Source organism: Rosa chinensis, chromosome 1 (genome assembly GCF_002994745.2).
Source record: "Rosa chinensis cultivar Old Blush chromosome 1, RchiOBHm-V2, whole genome shotgun sequence".
Lineage (NCBI taxonomy): Eukaryota > Viridiplantae > Streptophyta > Magnoliopsida > Rosales > Rosaceae > Rosa > Rosa chinensis.
This window is the reverse complement of record NC_037088.1, coordinates 67,753,478-67,777,362: the sequence shown is the minus strand read 5'-3', so window position 1 is coordinate 67,777,362 and position 23,885 is coordinate 67,753,478. Positions and strand designations below refer to the sequence as shown.

Below are 23,885 nucleotides of genomic sequence, written 5' to 3'. Positions count from 1 at the left end.
GAGTTATGTTCATTACCAGAAGGGGCAAAGAGAATAGGAGTAAAGTGGCTATATAAGACCAAGTTGAACGAGAATGGGGAGGTTGACAAGTATAAAGCCCGGCTTGTATCCAAGGGCTACACTCAGCAGCATGGGATTGACTACAACGAAGTGTTTGCCCCTATAGCTCGATGAGATACTATTCGAATGATCTTAGCTCTTGCAGCTCACAAGGGATGGAATGTGTACCAACTTGATATGAAGAGTGCATTTTTGCACGGTGAACTCAATGAGGCAGTATACATTGATCAACCTCTGGGGTATGAAAAAAAGGGTGAAGAAGACAAGGTGTACATGTTAAAAAAGGCCCTATACGGACTCAAACAAGCTCCTCGAGCTTGGTACAGCAAAATAGAGTCTTACTTCACTACTGAAGGGTTTGAGCGTTGTCCTAGTGAGCACACATTGTTCATTAAGACTGAAGAAGGTGGGAAGCTTCTAGTGGTAAGTTTGTATGTTGATGATCTTATCTTCACAGGAAATGATGAGGCTATGTTTGGGAGATTTAAAGACTCCATGAAGGAGCACTTCGATATGTCAGACCTTGGAAAAATGAGGTATTTCCTAGGTGTGGAGGTTATTCAAAGATCTGATGGGATATTCATTAACCAGAAGAAGTATGCTAATGAAGTGCTAGAGAAGTTTGGCATGGAACGCTGCAATCCTATGAAAAACCCGATTGTGCCAGGCTCCAAGCTTGTGAAGGATGAAGGAGGTGCATGTGTTGATGACACAGCTTATAAACAAATGGTGGGCAGCCTCATGTATCTAACGGCCACCAGGCCCGACTTGATGTATGTGGTAAGCTTAATTAGTCGTTTTATGAAAAGGCCTACTTACTTGCATCATCAAGCTGTGAAGAGAGTTTTGAGATACTTAAAAGGTACAGTTGAGCTAGGGATTCTATACAAGAAAGGTGGAGATGGAAACTTGCTGGCTTTCTCCTATAGTGATTACACTGAAGACATTGACTATCGGAAGAACACCTCAGGCTATGTATTTCTATTGAGTTCCGGTGCAGTGGCTTGGTCCTCAAAGAAACAACCAGTTGTCACACTCTCTACTACGGAGGCTAAGTGCATTGCTGCAACCTCCTGTGCATGTCAGTGTGTGTGGATGCAGAGGATTCTTGAAAAACTTGATCACAAACCAAGTAAGTGCACCACCATCTTTTGTGATAATAGCTCAGCCATTAAGTTGTCAAAGAATCCAGTCATGCATAGTAAGAGTAAACACATTGATATTGGATTCCATTTTCTTCATGACTTATCGAAAGATGGAGTAGTTGAGTTAGTGCATTGTGGTTCAAAAGATCAAGTTGCTGATATGATGACTAAACCCTTAAAGCTGGACGTATTCTTGAAGATGAGAGAGCAACTTGGCATATGCAAACTGACTGCAGATTGCAGTTCAGTTTAAGGGAGGATTTGTTAGGGTTTCTTGTTAGTTAAGTCGCTTTGACTTAGTCTCATTGGTTATAGGGTTTATTGTTAGTCTGTTAATAAAGACCTAGTCATTAGGGTTTTAGATTAGGTTTGATTTATTCTCCAACTATTGCTCCACGTTATTAGGTTTTGTAAACGTGGTTGTTATTTGTGTTTGGACCCAAAATGAGCATTTTGGCCTGACAAGGCATGCGTTGGAGAAATTGAGCCAAGCTATATATTGTCCACAAGTTCGAAATATATTATTTAGAGGCTAAATAAAGCCTACTATGGAGAATTATGCGAGCTGTAAGAAAAAGAAATGATGGAAGCATGGAAATGAAAAGTCAACTTTAGCACATTTTCTTACTTCGGCTAGGAGAAACCGAGCTAAACAAGGAAAGAGGGGCAGAAGACTAACCAAACAAGATTCAAATAAGTTGAAACTTGATAAGTGGTTAAAAATGCAGTCATATCGTCATAATTGCTTGGCTATTGAGTCTCTTATTGGCCTAAATTATTCTAATTATATCATTTTTCTGATTTGCTAGGTCTGATACTTGGATGAAGGAATTGGACAATTAAAGGCCCATTGCTGCACTTGGACTTGGAGGTGGATACATTGACTTGTGTGGTCAATTACTAATATGTATAATTAATTTTTGGAGAAGAGATAAGCCTCTCACGTGACCAGCTTCCTATCCTCTTCTCTACTCATTTGAAGACACTCCTTTGCTTTGCAAAACGCAGCTCAAGCTTTTCTGACATTCAGATTCAATTGCCTTCTAATTAAGGGGATTGAAGGGGTACCTAGCAATTAAGAAGAGCCCAGTTTTTACAAGCTCCTTGAAGTCAGTAGAAAAAGGAGTTCAATTACAATTGAATGTCTTCATGAATTGGGGGATTTTGGCCTACATGAAATCAGGAAGTTCAATCAAAAGAAGACGTCTTCAGGCATTAGATGTCAACAAAGGGCTGGGCAATGAACAACATAAAAGAGAGGTTCGGGCAGATTGGTTTTCTCTTCTTCTCCTTCAACCTCAGTTCATCTTCTGCGTTGTACTCTTCCAAACTTATGGATCTTTTTGCTTTCATTTTTCTTATGGAGAACTAATTTCCTAGCTAAGGCTAGGGGAGAAACTTTGGATTTCCTATGTAGTTTTTATTAATTCGATTCGACAAGAACTTCAATGCAAATTCAGTTTTTGGATGTTCAAGTTTAATTTCTGCATTTACTTTTTGATTGATTGATGAGTATTTGATAATCTATTTCATAGGATCAGCCATGTTTTTCCTATTGTGTAGTAAAAATATCCATGCTTTTGAGACTAAGTAGAGTTGCAGATTGATAAACAATTTCGTTGGAATTGTTTCTTGATAGGTTGTTGCCATAGGTACAGTTTATACTTAATTATTCCTACAGAAACTGACTGGGCCTTGCGTATTTGAATTACCTTAAATTGAATTCATCCTTAGTGTCAGTTTTCTTGAATAAGTTTCAAGGGAGAGAGTCGAATTAATATGATTACATAGGTGATTTAAGGTGGAACCCCGAAACCTTAGTGTATGTCCTTATTGAATTTTCTCCTCAAGTAAACTCATTCAAATTGTCTTCTTTTCAGTTTATTCATCCTTCTGTGTTTTTCTCACTGCTCTCGGCGGAAACGACACTCGTACTTCTGAGTCTATACTACTACATGATTCCTGCACTTGGGATTAGCAAGCAAAACTTTCCAGATTAATACTAGACATCCCAAGGATCATTTCTTATGAAGAGTGCCATAGCTAGTTTTGAGTGGAAGGCCTTCAAACAAGCAGTCCAATTTTCTACAGAAGCAAAACTGGAAAACTGGACCTGTAAGAGGTCCAGCAGCATTTTCAGCCCAACCGCATGGAATAAAGCTCTGAAAATTTGTCAGGATGATCTACACTCATAGTGGAATATTTTTTATGAAGAAGTCGAAGGCTCATTTTGAAGTCTTGTTGGAGAAATAATTGAAGGAATAAAGGGGCAGAAACTGACCTAAAACCAGCTCACACTACTACAAAAATAGAAACACACAACACCCATCACACAATAGAACACAAATCTGCTGTTGTGTGTTAACACAAACTCTATCATACAACGGTACAAAATCTATTTCTGTTGTGTGAATATAATCAAATTGAAAACCTGTTTTTAAGGAAGATATTGCACAACAGAGTTAAGAAGTTTCTATTGTGTAAATCAGAGGCCTAGAATGGAAGGAAATGAGCACATAATTCCCTCCCAGAACAAGCTCACGAAAATGGAATTAGAACTATCCACACAACAGTTTTTTATAATCTGTTGTATAACGAAATGTTGTATGAATTTTGAGAAATCCTACTAGGTGTACCTAGTGCAAGATGCACAAGTTTGTACAACAGATTGTTATAGTTCTGTTGTCTGAACAAGGTGCAAAATTGCGGGCGGCAAAGTTTCACTCAAATGAAATCCACATAGACACAGGAGGCAAAATTTCCCTCCCCCTGTTTGTTAAAAATTTTTACATTCATACAACAGATCTTTGATTATACGTTGTCTCATAGACTTTGTTAAAAAAAAAAGGATAGGATATGTCATCCACTACTCCACAGTTTTACAAACTTAGATACTCTCTCTATTCTTGGACTCGACAGCCTCTCTATTCTTCCCCTCGATCACTCTCTCCCTAAATCCTCACTCTATTCTTCGAAATCGATGTCTTTGAATCACCTAGCACTGAAATCTCTTCTTCAACTTCTCAACAGCTTTGCCAACCACCATTCTCATCTCTCACTCTTCCAATTTCAATTTTCCTTTTCTCCTTTTGTACCCTTAAATTTTCAATCTCAATCTAATGGCTGAGGATGAACAGAGTCGCCCTCCAAGATAATCAAGAAACCAAGACCAAAGGTAGATTTTGAATCTAGTTCCCTATCTATCTCTACCTTTCTCTTAGATTTAGGGTTCTGTTCTCTTAGATTGTTCATCTTCCTCTTTAGCGATGAAGGAGATACAGTGCCCCAGATCCACTTTCTCTCTCCTCCTCGCTCTCAAACTAGGGTCAATTGAAGTGATACAAAAAACGAAGGTGTTCGTAACGGCGGAGGCGAACGTGTTGTGCTGTTTCGATGATGCGGCGTTGTGTTGGGCCAGTGACAAGAAGGTCCACGACGCTATGTTCATCAGATAGTGTCTCTCTTCGTTGCCGACGATTTGCCGGTCAAGGAGGGAAGTAGTCATACCAGAGATGTTCATGTTATCATCTCTGCATTTTTGTTGATCTTTCTTGCTTACGATGCCGATTAGAATCTAGAAAGCACTATCAACATTGTGAGTTTGGCTTTTCGAATTTAAGGGGTGAATTGAAAAAACATTTTGATTGATTTGTAGCTAAATTGATATGGGTTTTGGTATCAGGAGGAGGATTTGAGAACAACGTCGCTTGGGATTTTGTACTTGTCTCCGATGGTTAGGAAACTGGGACCAAAGAATGCTTTGATTACTAGGACTATTGGATATTGGTTGTTCATTGCTGCTAATTTGAAGCCAACTTGGTACTTTTACTAACTCTTCTCTTTCAGTTTCTGTGTGACCCAATTTTGTGTATAAGTTCATCTACATTTTTGTATCAAAATGCATATGGTTTCAAGTGTTTGAAGTGATTCTATGTAAGAGATCTTTAATTTTCTACTATACTTTTTAATTGTATACAAACACTTCATGTGTAATATTAATTGCTATAAAATATTTTCGCCAGAGAGATGCAAGAGAGTGGCTTTGAAGGGCCCATTCCTTCTACTCTTTTTGCCTTAAGTAATATGACATACTTGTGAGTCGTGGCTTATAACTTAGCAGTTATCTTAGTTTCACATTCTTTCCCTTCTTTGCTTTGAAAGATCATTACTGAAATAGGCTTTTGTCTTTCTTATTATGAGGCAGAGTAATCAGTGACTTAACCAGAGAGAGCTTAGTTTTTCCAAACTTGTCGAACATGAAAAACATGCAATAATTGTGAGTCATCTTTATAGTTTTGGTATCTTCTAATTAGAATAATCCAGAAGTTCATAACAATCATTTTTCTTATGCATTTTGCTCTATACTATAGGATGTTAAGAAGCTGCAATATAACATGATCAATTCCCGAATATATCTCTAACATGACAAGCCTGCAAATTTGGTCATATGTGGAGCAGAAACAAGGTTTAGGGTAAGCTCTCACTTCTTGTTGCTATATCAGTTTTATAATAAAATCAAATACTTGAAGAAAGAGTCTGGTTGAGTTTGATGAAGTATTGGAGGTAGATTGGAAATAATGTCTTTTTTGTAGTACCATGTGCTTACTATAATCACAGTTATTTAGGTTTGAAATTTTTTTCATTGACCAGTAATATAGACTTTGTGATTCTTGTACTTCCCTGAGGAGAAACCACCAGTTATGTTGACTAAGTGATAAAACTACTAAATCAGGGAGATCTATATAATTAGTTAGCATTCTATAAATAAAGCATCTTGTATGCTAATGTGTGCATAAATTGAACGAGAAAAAAAGAGAGAAAATCTATAAATTGGATCAACAGGTTTATGAGTTGTGCTTTCTTGCTCATGAAGTTGTTCTGTTCCTTTTTCCAAGTGCAAAGAAAGCATGTTTATGAACATAGGCAGTCAATTTTAATTGGTGATAATGAAAGTTGTTACTAGCATGTATTCCAGTAAGTATCTACATCTTAGTAGATTTATTCTTGCTGCATATCCTATCATATCAACCAATTCTGATAGCACTTTGTATGATAGATTGCATGTTCTCGAATTGAGTCATAAATATCTAATGAATTCATAAGTTTTTTCTCTCAATTCGGTATATGACTATAGTATGACTGATTGATTAAGTGTACCTTCTCTCAGTCTTGTTAGTCCCTAATTATGTTTTGATACATGACATAATGGTTAGTGATTCATGGACAGGAAGACAAGAAGAAACTCGAGAAGCATCGCATGACATGGATGTAGTGATTGAGCAATTGGAAAGCAGTGGACCTTTCTACGTAGGAGCCATATATGAAGCAGCTACATATGTGCAAGTTAAGTATATATTGTATCAGCTTTTGCTGTTTTTCATTTTTTGAAATTGTTAGCTAGAATGTTGCTATGTTAAGCTAGCTACAATGCTTTCTTTATTGGTTTTATGGTCTAGAAACTTGAATGTATGGATGATTGACAAATATATTAGAGCATTGTTTCTATGCAAATATATATGGAGCATTATTTTTGTGCAAATATTTTAGGCAAATAATCGATAATGAATAAACGACATTTCGTAAATTAGGTTGTATGAGTATGTGTTTGTTGTGAATCACACAACAGAAAAAACATAAAGCAGTTGTCCTATTGTTGAATCACACAATAGTATAGAACCATTGTGTTGTACAATTGGTGCAAAATTCAACCTTAATCTCTCACATACAACAGCCATTGGTTGGCCACAAATATAATTACAACTATCACACAACAGTTATATACAAATATCTGTTGTGGTAAAGATCATCCAACAACAGTTCATAATATTTCTGTTGTCTGATTAGGCAACCAACATCAGTTGGAAACTTAATTCTGTTGTGTGAGTAGCCATTGAAACAACAAATTTGATGTGGTGCATGCCGCGCATCCAATTTCTGGCATTGGCATGCTCATATTTGGGACAACGGTTCTATCTTCTGCGTTGTCCCTATGATCGACACACAACGGTGATTCACCGTCGTCTGAGTATTGTAATCACACAACACCGAGATAGACGACAGAACTTTACTCTTGGGACAACAGTTATACACTGTTGTGTGATGCATATTTTGTAGTAGTGTCAATATTCACATGTTCATGTTTCCTACCCACATGAAGAAAGCTAGATGCTTTTCTCTTTTTCCTTGGATATATTTTTCTTCTACAATCTCTTTAATAGATCATCATCACTTCCATGTTTCTGCACCTTCATGCTTTGCTTTCATTTCATCATTTCTCTATCTTTTCCATATTTTACAAATCACTTTCATATTCTACTTTCATTATTTTTCTTCCACTCATCATTTCACTCTTCTTTTTCTTCCCTATATAAACACCTTCTCCTCTCATTCTAAAACACACATTCACATTCAACAACAACATCTCTAAGATGATCTAAGTTCTCTCTATAGCAAACCTCTCTAAGAGCAACTCCTCTCCTTTTCTTTCTCTTATCGGTGATCACACTCTAAGTCCTAGTCTCCTCAAGAGCCGACTTTCAGTGCCACCAAACCCTCTGTCAACGTAATTCGGTCCTAGTCTTCTCGGGAGCCGACGGTAGTGCCGCGACCACAACTGTTACAGAACCAGCCAAGCAAGGGTAACGCCCTAGCAACCCAGCCAAGCTAAAGTCACGCTTTAGCAAGATCTCAATACTTCCTGGTGATTTCGCTCTGCTCAATCTACAATATTGAGTATCGATTGTGTGAACAAGAAGAAACTACAACAAAGTCCTTACCACAAGGCACAAAGAATCCCGCGACGAGGTTGTTTGGACCCAAAATGAACATTTTGGTCTGACAAGGCACGTCTTGGAGAAATTGAGCCAATATCAGTGGCTCAAGCTATATATTGTCGACAAGTTCGAAATATATATTTAGAGGCTAAATAAAGCCTACTATGGAAGCATGAAAAGTCAACTTTAGCACATTTTCCTACTTCGGGTAGGAGAAACCGAGCTAAACAAGGAAGGAGGGGCGGCAGACTAACCAAATGAAATCGAAATGAAATGAAACTTTCCAGATTCATTCTAGACAACCCAAGGATCATTTTTTATGAAGAGTACCAGAGCTAGTTTTTAGTGGAAGGCCTTCAAACAATCAGTCCAATTTTCTGCAGAAGCAAAACTGGAAAACTGGACCTGTAAGAGGTCCAGCAGCATTTCCGGCCCAACCACATAGAAATAAATTCTGAAATTTTACCACAGTAATCTACACTCATGGTGGATAATTTCATATGAAGAAGTCGAAGGCTCATACTGAAGTCTTGTTGGAGAAATAATTGAAGGAATGAAGGGGCAGAAACTGACCTAAAACCAGCTCAATATTCACATGTTCATGTTTCCTACCCACATGAAGAAAGCTAGATGCTTTTCTCTTTTTCCTTGGATATATTTTTCTTCTACAATCTCTTTAATAGATCATCATCACTTCCATGTTTCTGCACCTTCATGCTTTGCTTTCATTTCATCATTTCTCTATCTTTTCCATATTTTACAAGTCATTTTCATACTCCACTTTCATTATTTTTCTTCTACTCATCATTTCACTCTTCTTTTTCTTCCCTATATAAACACCTTCTCCTCTCATTCTAAAACACACATTCACAACATCAAAACATCTCTAAGATGATCTAAGTTCTCTCTAGAGCAACCTCTCTAAGAGCAACTCCTCTCCTTCTCTTTCTCTTAGCGGTGATCACACTCCTAGTCCTAGTCTTCTCAAAAGCCGACTTTCAGTGCCACCAAACCCTCTGTCAACGTACTTCGGTCCTAGTCTCCTCGGGAGCCGACGGTAGTGCCGCGACCACAACGGTTACGGAATCAGCCAAGCAAGGGTAACACCCTAGCAACTCAGCCAAGCTAAAGTCACGCTTTAGCAAGATCTCAATACTTCCCAGTGATTTCGCTCTGCTCAATCTGCAACATTGAGTATCGATTGTGTGAACAAGAAGAAGCTCAACAAAAGTCCTCACCACGAGGCACAAAGAATCCCACGACGAGGTTAGTGTTCTCCTGGTCCACAATTGCTTGAAAGAAGTCAGGTCAATGGACACCCCCGACGACTGCACCTGAACGGTGCTGGCACGCCCGCGCAGAAAAGAGACTGTTGACCAGCTGCAACAAAACAGGAGCCAAACATTTTTGGTGACTCCACTGGGGACCAGCCAAGACTCCGTAACCGTTGCTAAAATGTTTGTTTTGAAGCCCGGTGGTTGAATGTCTTCAAGAGAAAAAAAATTCTAACCTTGTCCCACTGGGCGTGCCAAAATGTTTGGCTCCAGTTTTGTTGCAGCTGGTCAACAGTCACTTTTCTGCGCGGGCGTGCCAGCACCGTTCGGGTGCAGTCGTCGGGGGTGTCCCTTGACCTGACTTCTTTCATGCAATTGTGGACGAGGAGAGCACCAACCTCGTCGTGGGATTCTTTGTGCCTCGTGGTGAGGACTTTTGCTGAGCTTCTTCTTGTTCACACAATCGATACTCAATATTGTAGATTGAGCAGAGCGAAATCACCGGGAAGTATTGAGATCTTGCTAAAGCGTGACTTTAGCTTGGCTGGGTTGCTAGGGCGTTACCCTTGCTTAGCTGATTCCGTAACCGTTGTGGTCGCGGCACTACCGTCGGCTCCCTAGGAGACTAGGACCGAAGTACGTTGACAGAGGGTTTGGTGGCACTGAAAGTCGGCTTCTGAGAAGACTAGGACTAGGAGTGTGATCACCGCTAAGAGAAAGAGAAGGAGAGGAGTTGCTCTTAGAGAGGTTGCTCTAGAGAGAACTTAGATCATCTTAGAGATGTTTTGATGTTGTGAATGTGTGTTTTAGAATGAGAGGAGAAGGTGTTTATATAGGGAAGAAAAAGAAGAGTGAAATGATGAGTGGAAGAAAAATAATGAAAGTGGAGTATGAAAATGACTTGTAAAATATGGAAAAGATAGAGAAATGATGAAATGAAAGCAAAGCATGAAGGTGCAGAAACATGGAAGTGATGATGATCTATTAAAGAGATTGTAGAAGAAAAATATATCCAAGGAAAAAGAGAAAAGCATCTAGCTTTCTTCATGTGGGTAGGAAACATGAACATGTGAATATTGAGCTGGTTTTAGGTCAGTTTCTGCCCCTTTATTCCTTCAATTATTTCTCCAACAAGACTTCAGTATGAGCCTTCGACCTCTTCATATGAAATTATCCACCATGAGTGTAGATTACTGTGGTAAAATTTCAGAATTTATTTCCATGTGGTTGGGCCGGAAATGCTGCTGGACCTCTTACAGGTCCAGTTTTCCAGTTTTGCTTCTGCAGAAAATTGGACTGATTGTTTGAAGGCCTTCCACTAAAAACTAGCTCTGGTACTCTTCATAAAAAATGATCCTTGGGCTGTCTAGAATGAATCTAGAAAGTTTCATCTCATTTCGATTTCATTTGTTTAGTTTGCCGCCCCTCCTTCCTTGTTTAGCTCGGTTTCTCCTAGCCGAAGTAGGAAAATGTGCTAAAGTTGACTTTTCATGCTTCCATAGTAGGCTTTATTTAGCCTCTAAATATATATTTCGAACTTGTCGACAATATATAGCTTGAGCCACTGATATTGGCTCAATTTCTCCAAGACGTGCCTTGTCAGACCAAAATGTTCATTTTGGGTCCAAACAGAGGTTGGTGCTCTCCTCGTCTACAATCGCTTGAAAGAAATCAAGTCAAGGGACACCCCCGACGACCGCACCCGAACGGTGCTGGTACGCCCGGGCAGAAAAGAGACTGTTGACCAGCTGCAACAAAATTGGAGCCAAACAATTTGTTGTCATTCCTGTATTGCAAGGCTAGTATAAAGCCAACAATTATTCATTCAACAAAATTCAGAGGTTTGAGCTCCATAGTGTGTTGAGTAAAGTCTAGGGTTACAAGTTCACAACAATTAATCTTGCTTTTGACTTTTTTTATCTCTCACTACTGAAAGCGATTTGAATCTCTACAAATCCAAAGTGGACTCTCTTCATATTCCATCTCTTCACATTGAATCATGTTATCAATCACGTAACCCCTAGGCAATTTATATTTCCCTAGTGTCCCTTGTATATGATCAATCTTCAAGAGTAACCTGTCATCCCATCTAAGCCAACTCTGTATAATTACAGAAAGTGTACCCTCCTCCGTAACTATGACTGATGTTTTAAACACAAACGAGTCACACCGCGGGTTGGTAATCCTAAAGTTAAAGAGCTTAGTCCAGGAGTCACGCATGCCATATTCTCTCATCACCCACAAATCAATAGTGTCTTTACGGGAACTCGACATCACACACAGGCATTCTGCTGAATAAACGCCAAGTTCTTTGAAAGCCCCCCGGACCTTCATGAGAGAGTCAGGCAGCGGGATTTGCCTGCTGAACTCTTCCTTGGCCAAATCAAATGCAACGATATGATCTGTACCTCTTGATTCACAGGGATAGAGCATCCAATGAAGGGCCTCATTGCACAGGGTCCCCCGACGCTGGAGGCTAATGTCAGGAGGGAGTTCAATCATTTTCCGTAACTTACTCCTCAACGAGAATATCTTGACCTTCTTCATCTCCCACTTGGCCGCCACTTGCTCCTACCAATGGCTACAAAAACTTTGTAGTCGTCTATAGCTGACAAATGGCCAAAACCAGAGTAAACCACTATACCATCTTCTCCGGAAAAACCAGGGTTATGTAATTTTTGGAAGAATCTGTTTGATGGGTTCCAAATATACAAGTTTCGGATAGACTCAAGAGCTGCTGGGTTCCAATCATCCAACTTTTGCTCAGGCTCAACAAGAGCTACACAAACCAACCAATTGCAGGAGCCTAGTAGCTTGATATGGTACCCACGTTTATTGCATGGACAACTGACTTTTGTGAATCCAAATGACGGCATCTCCAAGTCGATGTAGGTTGTAAGCAATTTTAGTGCATACCAACTTTATATAATGGGATCAATTCTGATCCCTACCACGTTATTACAATATTCCATTTACGATTAGGAAAGGAAAGGAGATGACCGAGATGTAATACGAATTACGAAGGGAAAAGTGGTTATATATTTTTATTTTCCCGGTGGATGAAAATAGCCTTTTGCATTTTTTTAGTTCAGTCATATTTCTGGTGTGTTGGCGTAGGAAACAGTAATGATTAAAACTACAGAGATATAAGTTATCTTTTTGACCTTGACGCAGTCGGAAAGATCACCTAGGTTTATAAGGAATAAACCTAAAACAAAAGGTTCTGGAGTCCACCAGAGATAAAAGAGATAAATCTCAATTTGATTAAAAATATGATAAAAGATAGTTCTGCAGCCGTTTAAGGTTGCTTATATATGAGAAAACAAACCCTAGGGCGACTAACAATGAAACCCTAAAGCCCACGGATAAAAAAAAAAAACCAAAAAAAAAAAACTAGGAAACCGAAATTTCAAAAAAACAGTAAATTGCAGTTTTGAGGTCCTAAACGACCCCGAAATGTCAAAAAAGCCTACAAGTCGTGGCATAGCGACGAGTTTTGATCCTGGCGTGATTCCCTTTCCGGAAAGCTATGGCGCGCTCCAATCGGACACCGAGCTATGGCATGGCTACTAGTAACTTTTCGTTTTCCTCCTTTTGCACGATCAAACTGCTCTTCGAATTGGGCTGCCATCCGTTCTGCATCAGACCTTTTACCGTACCAGCGGGAACTTGGCCTTGTTGTTCTCCTGGTCAGATGTAGAAAGCTTTGATCATTTTTTATTTCAATTTCAGCATATACAATGCATTGAATCATTCTATTATGACAACAATAACCACAAAAAAATTGTCATATGTACACAATATTCAAAATGACCCAAAAATATAAACTGTCGTTTGAATATAAAATAGATAATGGATACTTTGAAAAAATGTCGTCTGAATGAAAGTCACACAACGGGCGTAAAATAAAGCGACCTCTTAATCACAATCACACAACAGTTTCTAAAGTCGCTCGTCGTCTGCAAAATAGTCACACAACAGCTATTGCTGTCGACATGCTGCCGATCCTTTCACACGACGATTCCCTACAATTGACTTTCATCAGACGGCGCCTCGATATACGACGGTCAACCTCCATATCAGACGACAGTTTTTGCCCGTCGTCTGTTTCAATTTCTGTAGTAGTGTGATCACCTTAGGGCTTTGCATATAGTAATTGGAAGACAAATTTGAAGCAGAGATATAATATAATTTGATTAGCTTCTTGTGATTAAGTGTGGTAAATTACATTATTACTTGAGAAAGACTAATGGTTTGCTCGATTCCCTTGTTTTCTAAAGCGTAATGAATTATGCATGTTAAATTTATACCTGAGAAGGATAAACTACATAGTTAGGATATAAGATCTTTACCCGAGAGGGAGAGCGATCATACACTTAAGGAAAACTATGGTCTAGAGTACCTGAGAAGGACTTAGATACGGGAATTATCATCTAGAAAAATAAAAGAATCTGTTAATTGCATTGAAACATAAATATAATTGTTAGTGGTTGATTCTAAAACCCTAGGTTTCAACATTATTTCTTTCTTTCTTTCTTTAATTTTCACATGATTTGTTTAGTCGAAACCTCAAAACCATATCTTTTTTAGTTTGATTGTTTTTGTGATTTTGTATTTGGATTAATTGAGTTAGGGTTTAAATTGATTATCAATCCTCAGTTGGAACGACCTCGTACTTGCACACTATACTAACGACGATTCTTGCGCTTGCGAGTTTTAATTAAAATTTCACAACAGTAACAAAATCAACTCTCCAACCTGTTCAACATGAACAGGACAAGGAATGAGACCCTCAAAACAGCCACAAGAACAAAAGAAAGGGACAAGGAACTCATGGAGGACCAGGCAACCCATCACTTATGAGGACTCGTAAGAGTGAAGGTGGTGGTCGATCGACCCATCTTTGCAGACCCACCTCACATACATAGAATAACAAGAGAATTCCCATTCCTAACGAGCATCAGCAAAAAGAAGAGCCTTTTGTCTGATTTCTTTCAACAGAGGAAAAATCTTCCAAATAGACCAATAAAGAAACTGAAATACAAATTATATATGCTTCTAGTCATTCCAATTCACATACATAGAATAACACTCCATTAATTACCTAAACATGCAATAATAATCAACCAACCCCCTTGCATGGATCATAGCTCCTTAATTTCAAATCATCTCAACGTTCATCGCTGATCAGATCATGAGTTAATGACCCTCCTGATCCTTTTCAAGATTTTTTAATCCGTCACGTATCTCTTCAGGCGACGAACTATTAGCGAGCCACCCATCAATCATCTGCTTGAACTTGTTGAGCTTTTCCCTGCCGTGTTGAATCGACAGATCTAGACCACTAAAAAACCTGTCAATCGCCTGCTTTAACTCTTTGATCTTGTCCTCGCCGTCAATGTATTAAAAAGCGCGCCTCGGGCGCGCCTTGAAGCTTAAAAGGCGCGAGGCGCATGAGAAAATGAGTGTGTTTTGCTGGCGAGGCGTAGAGGCGCAGAAAGAGCAGATCAAGGCGCTGAAGGCGCGAAAAACGCGTCTGCAGGCGTTCAAAGCGGACGCCCAAAACTTTTTTTTTTTCCTTTCAACCCCAAAACGACGTCGTTTTGGTGTTTTGAGAGTTAAAACTGGTTTAGGTCTCGAGCTAAAGTCATTTTCGGCTTCCTTCTGCCTCCTCCATCACAACTCCGACTCCTTTACTCCCAAATCCCAATTCCCAAGCAGCCAATTTGATAAAATGATCACGACCCATGTCCTTTCATCTGGTTTATTTGGTTGTTTTTTTTGTTCCTCTGGTTCTTTCTTGGCAGAATTGGTTCGATGTGGTGGGGATGATGTTTGTATTGCTCACTGGAAATCTGATTGCCGGAAACATCAATATCGCCATGGGTCCTTCTCCTGTAAGTAGCTTCGCAACTGTTCTGTTATTTGCTAAACACTTTTTGTTGATATAAGTTCTATTCAGTTCGTATTCTGTTGACTATGTACTTATGTACGAGGAATTGAGGATGTAGAAGATATTGATGCGGTGGGCTTTTTTGTGCAATGTTGTTGTCTGTACTTTGATGGAATCAGTTTGAGGCTTTGAGCAAGGATTTTATTACATTTCTTTTTGGGCTACTGATTAATGGTGTTATCCTGCTCCCAGGACTTCTTTTATTCGATCATTGAGAATCCCAGATATTGAACTGTATGCGTTAGACTCTTTTAGCTCCCCCATTTTTATTGGAGCATAATTTGGGTAACTTGTTAGACAGTTCTGTGACCTTGGGTTATATATGTGTGTTATTTGGGTGATTTATGTATAGGTAACTACATTCTAATCGTATTTCTATAAACTCTGTGGGTTAGATATGTGTCACTCGTTTCCAACTTTGTTAAGCCGATACAGAGACCAAAAGGTGAGGCTATTCTAATTCGATTGGTCTGAGGCTATTCAATTCGATGTTGTTCTGTTTATGATATAGCAATTTCCATCTACTTAGCTGTTCTGTTCATAGAAAAACTATGCTATGAAGTTCCAATCTACTTGGTTGTTCTGTTTAAGATAGAAGTTGATACAAGTAATTAAGTATAGGCATTTTGAATATCAGTACTGGTGCATGACTTGCTTTTTTATCACCCTTTCGATTGATGAGTTCTGTAATTCAATGGTTTATGTGTGCTCCTTTGTTTTCTGAAACTTTACTTAGTTGGATTCAGCTTTACTTACATAAATCTCGTTAATACATAAGGCTTACGCCTTACGCCTCAAGGCGAACGCCTTACTGAGGCTCTCCCGAAAACGCCTCGGCTACGCCTTAGCCTTTTAAAACATTGCTCGCCGTGATGAGTCTCCACATCATGATAAAGCCTCTTAATCGCCACCTCAACCGCCGCCTTGATCAGTAATATACCCGTGTCCGCCTGGTCGCTCCTGCGCTTCACTACTAGAGAAAACTCATTTAGAGACAAAATCATTTTGTCTCTAATAGCTGAGAATTCGTCCCCTAAAAAAATTTGAGACGGAATCGTTTTGTGGCTAAAGTCGTCTCCTAAAGCTCGTCCCAAATTGTTTAAGGCAACGACCGATAAATTCCGTCTCCTAATGTATTTGGTGAAGAAATAAAAATTGTCCCCTATTCAATGAAAATTCATCCCCAATTCTCATTGAGCATTGGGAGAATGGAGGGAAATAAAATAAATTGGCGCCAATAAGAGGAATAGGGGACAAACTCACTCCGTCTCCTTTTATTTTCAAAATTTAATTTTTTTTTTTAAATTTAATGGCGCCAATTAGACAAATAGGGGACGAAACTCACTCCGTCTCCTTTTACTGAAATTAAATTGTTTTTTTTTTTTCAAATTTAATGGCACCAATCAGACAAATAAGAGACGAAACAAATCTAATGGTTGTCGCCAATTATATAAATAGAATTTGTTTTTACCAAAAATTTGAATTTATTATAGTAATAAACAGAGCCAAACATCAACTCTTTTTTCAAATCCAACAAACATGAACAAATTGAGCACTTTCATAGTATGCTTCACAAGTCTTCAACTATAAAAAATATTTGTAACAATTAAGATCAATAATGCAGACAGCTTTTGATGGAGAACCAGAGGCATATAGACCATCCTTGAACATGTGTATGATCAGTATACCTGCACCAAAAGCTTTAATCATAAAATACCGTTGACTCCAAGAAAATTCATGAAACTGAGGAGATGAAAATATATGTTGGACCTTGACAAAGGAATATTGAAAGGAGTAAACAGGATTTCATAAGGAAACATCAAAGAAAGCAATCATAATGTTGTACAAAAATGGATTCATGATGAGCATAAAACATTATTTAATAAGTGCAAAATATCAAATTAAACAAAAGTTAGTTTTTAGTACCAAAACCGCACACTGAATGCTTACCAACTAATCAAAGCAAAAATACACACAAGATATCAATGGTTTAACTTGAGTTAGACAATTAAAAATAAGAAAACAAACATGAGATAAAGCATGTAATCAGACCTACATGCCCAAATAAGAAAGGGTACCTTAACTATAAGGGGATCAAGGTAGGAGCCTACCACATAATTAACCTTCATTCTCCTAGCCACATATCGATCCAGAGACAATAAGCAGTTGTGATTTTGATAAGATAAGAAAGCAAAGTCTCCCTGCACACATGGTCAACATCATAAGTAAATAATAAACAAAAATGGAAACTAACAGACCATACTGACAAAAAGACCAAGTTAACAGTAATATATAATTATGATAACGACCAAAAGATGTTTAATTATGAATTAGGAAGGCATAACCATATAGAGAAAAGTAACTAATAATGATTTGCATGCACTTATCGAGCCACGTACATTTAAAATTGTTTACCTTAATTCAATGAAAGACTGAATACCATCCTTGTATTCTTGGCTGAGTTTGTTTTTAGAATGAATCCACTCTCTATTCATTTTGGATCCCCTGACATTTACAAACAAACACTATCCTATAAATGGGCACTGAAAAATAACAATAACAAAGAAAAGTAAGACTTGGTCTGTTTTAGAGTTTTATTCATGTAATATTTGGTTAGTTATAGTCTTATTAAGTAAATCAAACATCTCAACTATTAAAGCAGAACATCAAGGGTATCAACAAAGTTCAATAATTATTTGATATGAATTTTATATGTAGTGAAAAAGATTCACATACCTCAACTCCCAATTTCTAGTCAAGTTCCAGTAAAATGAGTACAAAGAGTTCAAAATGGCTTGGCTGTGCTCTGTTATCAAGTTACTCCAGCAGATCTTGCATAAAGAGATAATAAAGTACCACTTAGGTTCAGACCCAGGTCTATTATACTATTTCAACAGGTGTTTAATATAGGGTAAATTAAATACTTAAACTCAAAATTTGACATGGACCAGCCCTTGCTGCAACTTCTAATATAGATGATAGGCCTGGTACTCTTTTGATTTGAATCATTACCAGATAAGAATGCCAATGCCTACTTTTGGAAATGAAAGTTGTAAATGAGTTACTAACCTGCCAATGACCTGACCGAGTATAAATTGCATGTATTTAAAATGTTACAAGGAAATCAAAACTTAAATGCACAGACAAGTCTAAATGCAAGATGTTTAAAAGTTTGAGCAACAGAACAGATTACTTACTAATCTTTGTCTTTCTTCATGGACATGAGCTTGGGTTGTGCACTTGGATCTGGAAGTTCGCTCCGGAATCTACAAAGAGCATAAATTTATATTAGAATCGTACTGTAAAATGTAAACATTTGACAGACAAAGAGATGCACAAAATTTTTTTCCAACTAAGCATGTTCAGCCATCTAGAATATATTCCTGTGAAATGGCATTGCTCAACAATAAACAGAAGAGGGTGGAAGCAAAGAGGACGGTGTGTTGTCCACCTATTAACAGATGTATAGCTATTTCCCCTATGTCTTTGTTCTGATGCAAATGAAACACAGACCTAGCAACCTATAACATTTCACTTTGGTACGGCAATCACAAGTAAGAACTTAACTGCTTTTTTCAGTGATATCAACATTTCACAATTATATTGATCAATCCCCTGTTTCTCAGTCACGTTGATTATTACTTCTCACAAGCAACAGTTTGGTTGCAATTTAATTGCATGTACAAGTGGTCTTAAATTTAGAGTTAGCCACTGAATCATTTCCAAGTATGATTTATACCATCCAAGCAACATCTTTCATGCTTGGATCTGCCGTGAATTATAAATACCAAAAATAAAATCCAGTATGCAAAGAACCTGCAGCATGCCTAGAATGGAAAAGCAAATGAACATGGATTGATCAGAAATTTCTCAAGCAGAATCCTTATTCTCTAGAACAGAGTGAATGATTATATAATCTGATAATGTAAATGCATTTTATGGGTCTGGCCTTCTGCCTCAGAATTGGTAGCATCATAGTCATTGATTACGTAAACTAATAATGTAAATGCAACTATATAGTGATCCTGTAGTGATTGGATAACCTGGGAAATTCAGAAAACCATAAACTACTTCTAGACATTGGAGAAACATAGGAAAACAAAACTGGGTCAGAAACATGAAAGCCAACAACCCAGAGCTTTAATCGAAAATTAGATCAAACCTTGAATGAAACAAAGCTTTAAATCAATGAAAAACGAATCGCGCACAGAGAGAGAGAGAGGAAGAGAACGAACCTGAAGACGGAAACCGAAAACGAATCGGAGAATATTTAGGAAGAGAACGAACCTGAAGCAGAGAAGAAGAAGCTTCAAAGTGAAAGGAAGAGAGATTGGTTTGCGAGGAATAATGGGTCTGCAACTTTGTTTTGTGTTGGGAGAGGAGAAAACCTGAACAGAGATCTGCACCCTACCCCCACGAAAAGAGGAGACTAGAGTCGCGGAGAGACTGCGGCAAAAGACTACACCAGTGCAAAAGAAAAAATAATAAATAGGTAACCTTTTTTACTTAAATACCCCTTATACATATACAATGAAAACCACATTAATTTAGAAGGGTAAACAAGTAAAATTAGAGATTAGAAGTAATAAAGAAACCCCAAAACATGATTTGCCGATTTGGTCCTATGCTACAGAAATTGGCAGATGGGAAGCGAGCCTTTGCACTTGGCTAATTGGCTCGTACCGGGCTCTCAACTAAAATTGAATGCACGCAAGATGTTTGTGAACATGGCTCTGAGAACGTCCCATGGCCATTTTGAAGGAATTTTTTTTTCTTTCCTGATACTCATCCACTGGCGCTCTACATTTTTGGGTTTTCCTCCAGTATTCATTTGCTTAATGTTTGTGGTCTACGTCTTATAGCTCATGCATCACACAAGTACGTGCAAAATCAATTTTTGTGGCGACTATTTGATTGTGACCACCGACCTCCACCATATTGTACCTTCTTATATTCATTTCGTCCCCATTGTGAACCACTAAATAGATGGATCATTCCAACTACATCAACTTAAACAAACTAAGCACTTCTGATGCTTTATTAACTTTGCTAAACCCTGCCAAAAATAAACTTCAATAAAACAAAAATATCACCAACATATTTAGAGGCAAAAAATTTCGTCCCTATTTCTTTTCGTCCAAAATTTGAAATTCAGCATAATTCCCCGCTCAAATTTTTACCAATTATTATTCTCAAAAAAAAAAATTTTACCAATTATTTACAAATTAGAAAAACATAGGAGACCAAATTAAATCTCATCCCCAATTAGATTTGGGGACAAATATTTTTTGTCCCCAATTGATATTTATTTGTCTCTAATAGCGTTCAAAACTTTTAGGGACAAAATCAAAAAATTTGTCCCTAATTATGTGTTTGGGGGACGAAAAATTGGTCCGTCCCAAAATTTTTTGTCTCTAAATGGGTTTTCTGTAGTAGTGCTTCCCCGTCTTGCAGAACACCGCAAAGGTCTCGCAGTTGTTCTTAAGCAAGTCATAGTCCCCAAAATCTTTCGTGTTAAACAGGTCTTCGGCGCGGCTGATGGTCACATCTGGCGGGTCAGCATCGCCGGTGGTGCAGGTGCCTCCAAGGTTGGTAGCAAAGCGGCGATGACTTGCACTGTATCGGTAGCGGCGGAGGCTGTGGCCATTGAGGAAGCAGTCGACGCAGGACTTGACGACTCCTCGGAGGTGATTTTTGTCAACCCCGCACTTTTGGCATGGCTCGACTCGTCTCGATGTGTTTCCCTCATTTGTTCTGACGAAGTGAATCACTCTATCTTCCCCAATGAAGATTCCTAAGCGCATACGTGAATTAGTACATGGCATTGAAGAAATTAATTTAAACAATAGAGAGTTCTGGACTCGATTATCAGTACGTACTAACCATGGTGGGAGTACAAGCCACCCTTTCTGTAAGCATAAATATGATCTCCACGCTCGAGGCTCTCTTTGTCGATCTTGTTTATAAAACGCGTACGGTGCATTTCTGTCAAACTACTTGAGCGAGAGCTGGCCATATGCAACCTAGGGATTGAAGTTTTACATACATGAGCTGGATAAGAATTAATATCATACCTTTTCAGCTTGTTCTGATATTTTGACTCTACGAACATGCGGCATATGGTGGCCTTATATGCTTACCTTACAATCAAATACCAGGCAAAGTTCAAGCAGCTATAAGGAAAAGCTGTAGAAGTTGCAGGCAGCGGTCCACATTGACCGTGGTTACCAGGCATTCATGACTTGTATGCGCGCTCCAACTTGAGTAGTAGTATATCACTAAGAAATAATTATTTCTTATTTCCTTCAATTCCGAGGAAATTTCCAAGAACTCTGGTTATTTAGTTGGTCCTACTCCTACCTCTTAGTCTATACCGTATAAAGAAAAATTCTTATTTGGTTTCTAAAGACTGTTAAGTATACGCGCATGCATGCAATAGTACCCGCGTTTTGCCGCGGCATTTGTTGTTGCTAATGATTTATAATAATAACATATATGAATGAAAATGACTTAGTTCTTGATCAAAATGATAAAATAAGAGACAAAGTTTCATCTTTCTAAAATTATTTTAAGTTTATATTATTGCAATTACCATAACATTCTATCAGAGCATCAAGTATTGCAGGGAGCAGAGAATGCTTAAGTAAACGAATTGAAATGTTGTAGTAGCTGCCCCAAGAGCCAAGTAAACAAATTTCAAGGACATACACCTGACTGCCTGAGGATATTGAATATATCAAATTAGCTTTGAGATATTGAAAAATACAATTCGCTTAATGCATAAATTACATTGTTCTAGCAAGTAGATTGACATATGTGTAGCTACTAGCTAGACATATCAAGAGGAAAATTTTAATGACATCATCACATAAGAAATGATGAAGTGAAATCTTTTTTTTTTTGTACTGCATAGTGGAATAAGTTAAAAATATGATATAGATGTTGCAACATCAATGATGACTATATATTTGGTCTGTCCTAGAAGACTCACCTTTACGAACTGCGTTAGTCACCCTCTTGCTATTCCCAGTTTTTCCAAAAGAATTAATTAGACCTTGTCCAATCCACATTGGCTAGAAGACGATGTAAAATAGTTGATTGTGCATTTGGTGAATGATGAAAATTGTCTTTGCGTTGTTTGACTTGTTTCTATATATATATGGGGGATGGGTGGATTGGCAAAGAAATGGCTGTTGCGTTTGTGGTGAAGCAATGACTAATGACTAATCCGAAGTGGATGGACTCTCTTTATACAATGTCATATCATACTGACCCGACTGAGAGCTAGATGAGCCCAAACCAAACTCATATGAGGGACCTAAATTACGCAAATCGGTCAACTGTCTCTTCCATCTGATCAACTAAATCAGGAGAGATTCTTACTGTTCTCATTGAACATACTTGTACATACAGTTCTACAGTTCTACTTAGGTAACCGAAATTCTACTATGTAGTCGTAAGCCAAGTCATTTGTGTTATTCAGCAAAATCAATCAGGCATGAAGCACACAAGGCAAAAGAAAACAGTAAAAGGAAATTATTTTGTAATACAAGATGGACCTTGTTTGAGTTCCAAAGGAATCACCATGCAGTTGAAATGAATGCATAGAGCTAGCCTCTCCTAGTTAAGCTTTCTTTTTAATTTATCTCTCGCTACATGCTTTCAGTAGTGATTTGAATCTCTTCAAATCCAAAGTGGGCTGTCTTCGTATTCCATCTCTTCATGTTGAATTATGTAATCAATCGCGTAACCCTTAGGCAATTTATATTGACCTAGTGTCCCTTGTTTATGATCAATCTTCAAGAGTAACCTGTTATTCCATGAAACCGCACCGTGTATAATTACAAAAAGTGTACCCTCCTCAGTAACTATGCTGATTGGTCGTTCATTACACTCATATGTGTCACGCAACGGGTTGGCAATCATAAAGTTAAAGAGCTTAGTCCAGGAGTCACGCACGCCATATTCTGTCATCACCCACAAATCAATAGAGTCTTTACGGGAACTCGACATCACACACAGGCATCCTGCGGAATAAACGCCTTGGCCAAGTTCTTTGAATGCTCCCCGGACCTTCATGAGAGAGTCAGGCAGCGGGATTTGCCTGCTGAACTCTTCCTTGGCCAAATCAAATGCAACGATATGATCTATACCTCTTGAATAAGAGGGATTGAGTATCCAATGAAGGGCCTCATTGCACAGGGTCCCCCGACGCCGCCGGAGGCTAACGTCTGGAGGGAGTTCAATCATTTTCCATAACTTACTCCTTAATGAGAATATCTTGACCTTCTTGATGTCCCACCAATTCCCAACTGGCCGCCACTTGCTCCTACAAGTGGCTACAAAAACTTTGTAGTCGTCTGTAGCTGATAAATGGCCAAAACCAGAGTAAACCTGTAAGTTGAAATTGAACAATTACAAGCTTATATTTAGCACAACAATTACTGTTATCAATAGAGCAAGTAATTAGAGATATTAAGTCATTCATATTCCCTGTTAAATATATTTATTATATGAATCAAATGAATATATTGGGAAACCTAAATAGCTTGAATCAAGCACTAAGATGTCGGAGTACATATATCATAGTGATTACAGACATTATTGTGATTACAATTATCCTTTATGGGAGGGCATTGTATTAGGATGTTTTCACTATAAATACTAGGTCCCTGTACCC

At 38.2% G+C, this 23,885-nt stretch overlaps 2 protein-coding genes across 8 annotated transcripts; both read right to left on the bottom strand.

Moving 5' to 3' along the window:
* Positions 1-14,292: 14,292 nt before the first annotated feature.
* Positions 14,293-21,306, bottom strand: LOC112185099 (protein LEAD-SENSITIVE 1). Of its 2 annotated transcripts, none has more exons than XM_040513068.1 (4): positions 21,089-21,306; positions 20,643-20,999; positions 16,077-16,169; positions 14,293-14,648 (listed from the first exon to the last, which is right to left on the bottom strand). In XM_040513068.1, the coding sequence occupies exons 1-4, from the start codon at positions 21,219-21,221 to the stop codon at positions 14,452-14,454; spliced, it is 780 nt and encodes a 259-aa protein (XP_040369002.1). In that variant the 5' UTR covers positions 21,222-21,306; the 3' UTR covers positions 14,293-14,451. The 2 variants fall into 2 exon arrangements, with proteins under 2 accessions (XP_040369002.1, XP_024179081.2); XM_024323313.2 differs by having other exon boundaries at positions 16,077-16,174; positions 20,648-20,999; positions 21,089-21,305.
* On the bottom strand, positions 16,630-19,905 carry LOC112185109. Of its 6 annotated transcripts, XR_002930146.2 has the most exons (8): positions 19,889-19,905; positions 19,493-19,664; positions 18,403-18,471; positions 18,275-18,285; positions 17,942-18,036; positions 17,621-17,710; positions 17,284-17,406; positions 16,630-16,893 (listed from the first exon to the last, which is right to left on the bottom strand). XR_002930146.2 is itself a non-coding variant. In XM_024323322.2 (7 exons), exons 1-6 carry the CDS (start codon positions 19,808-19,810, stop codon positions 17,331-17,333), a joined length of 564 nt encoding a protein of 187 aa, XP_024179090.1. In that variant the 5' UTR covers positions 19,811-19,825; the 3' UTR covers positions 16,630-16,893; positions 17,284-17,330. The 6 variants fall into 6 exon arrangements, 3 of the variants coding, with proteins under 3 accessions (XP_024179090.1, XP_024179096.1, XP_040369003.1); XR_002930149.2 differs by lacking the exon at positions 18,275-18,285 and having other exon boundaries at positions 17,621-17,748; positions 19,889-19,904; XR_002930144.2 differs by lacking the exon at positions 18,275-18,285 and having other exon boundaries at positions 19,889-19,903.
* Positions 21,307-23,885: the final 2,579 nt, after the last annotated feature.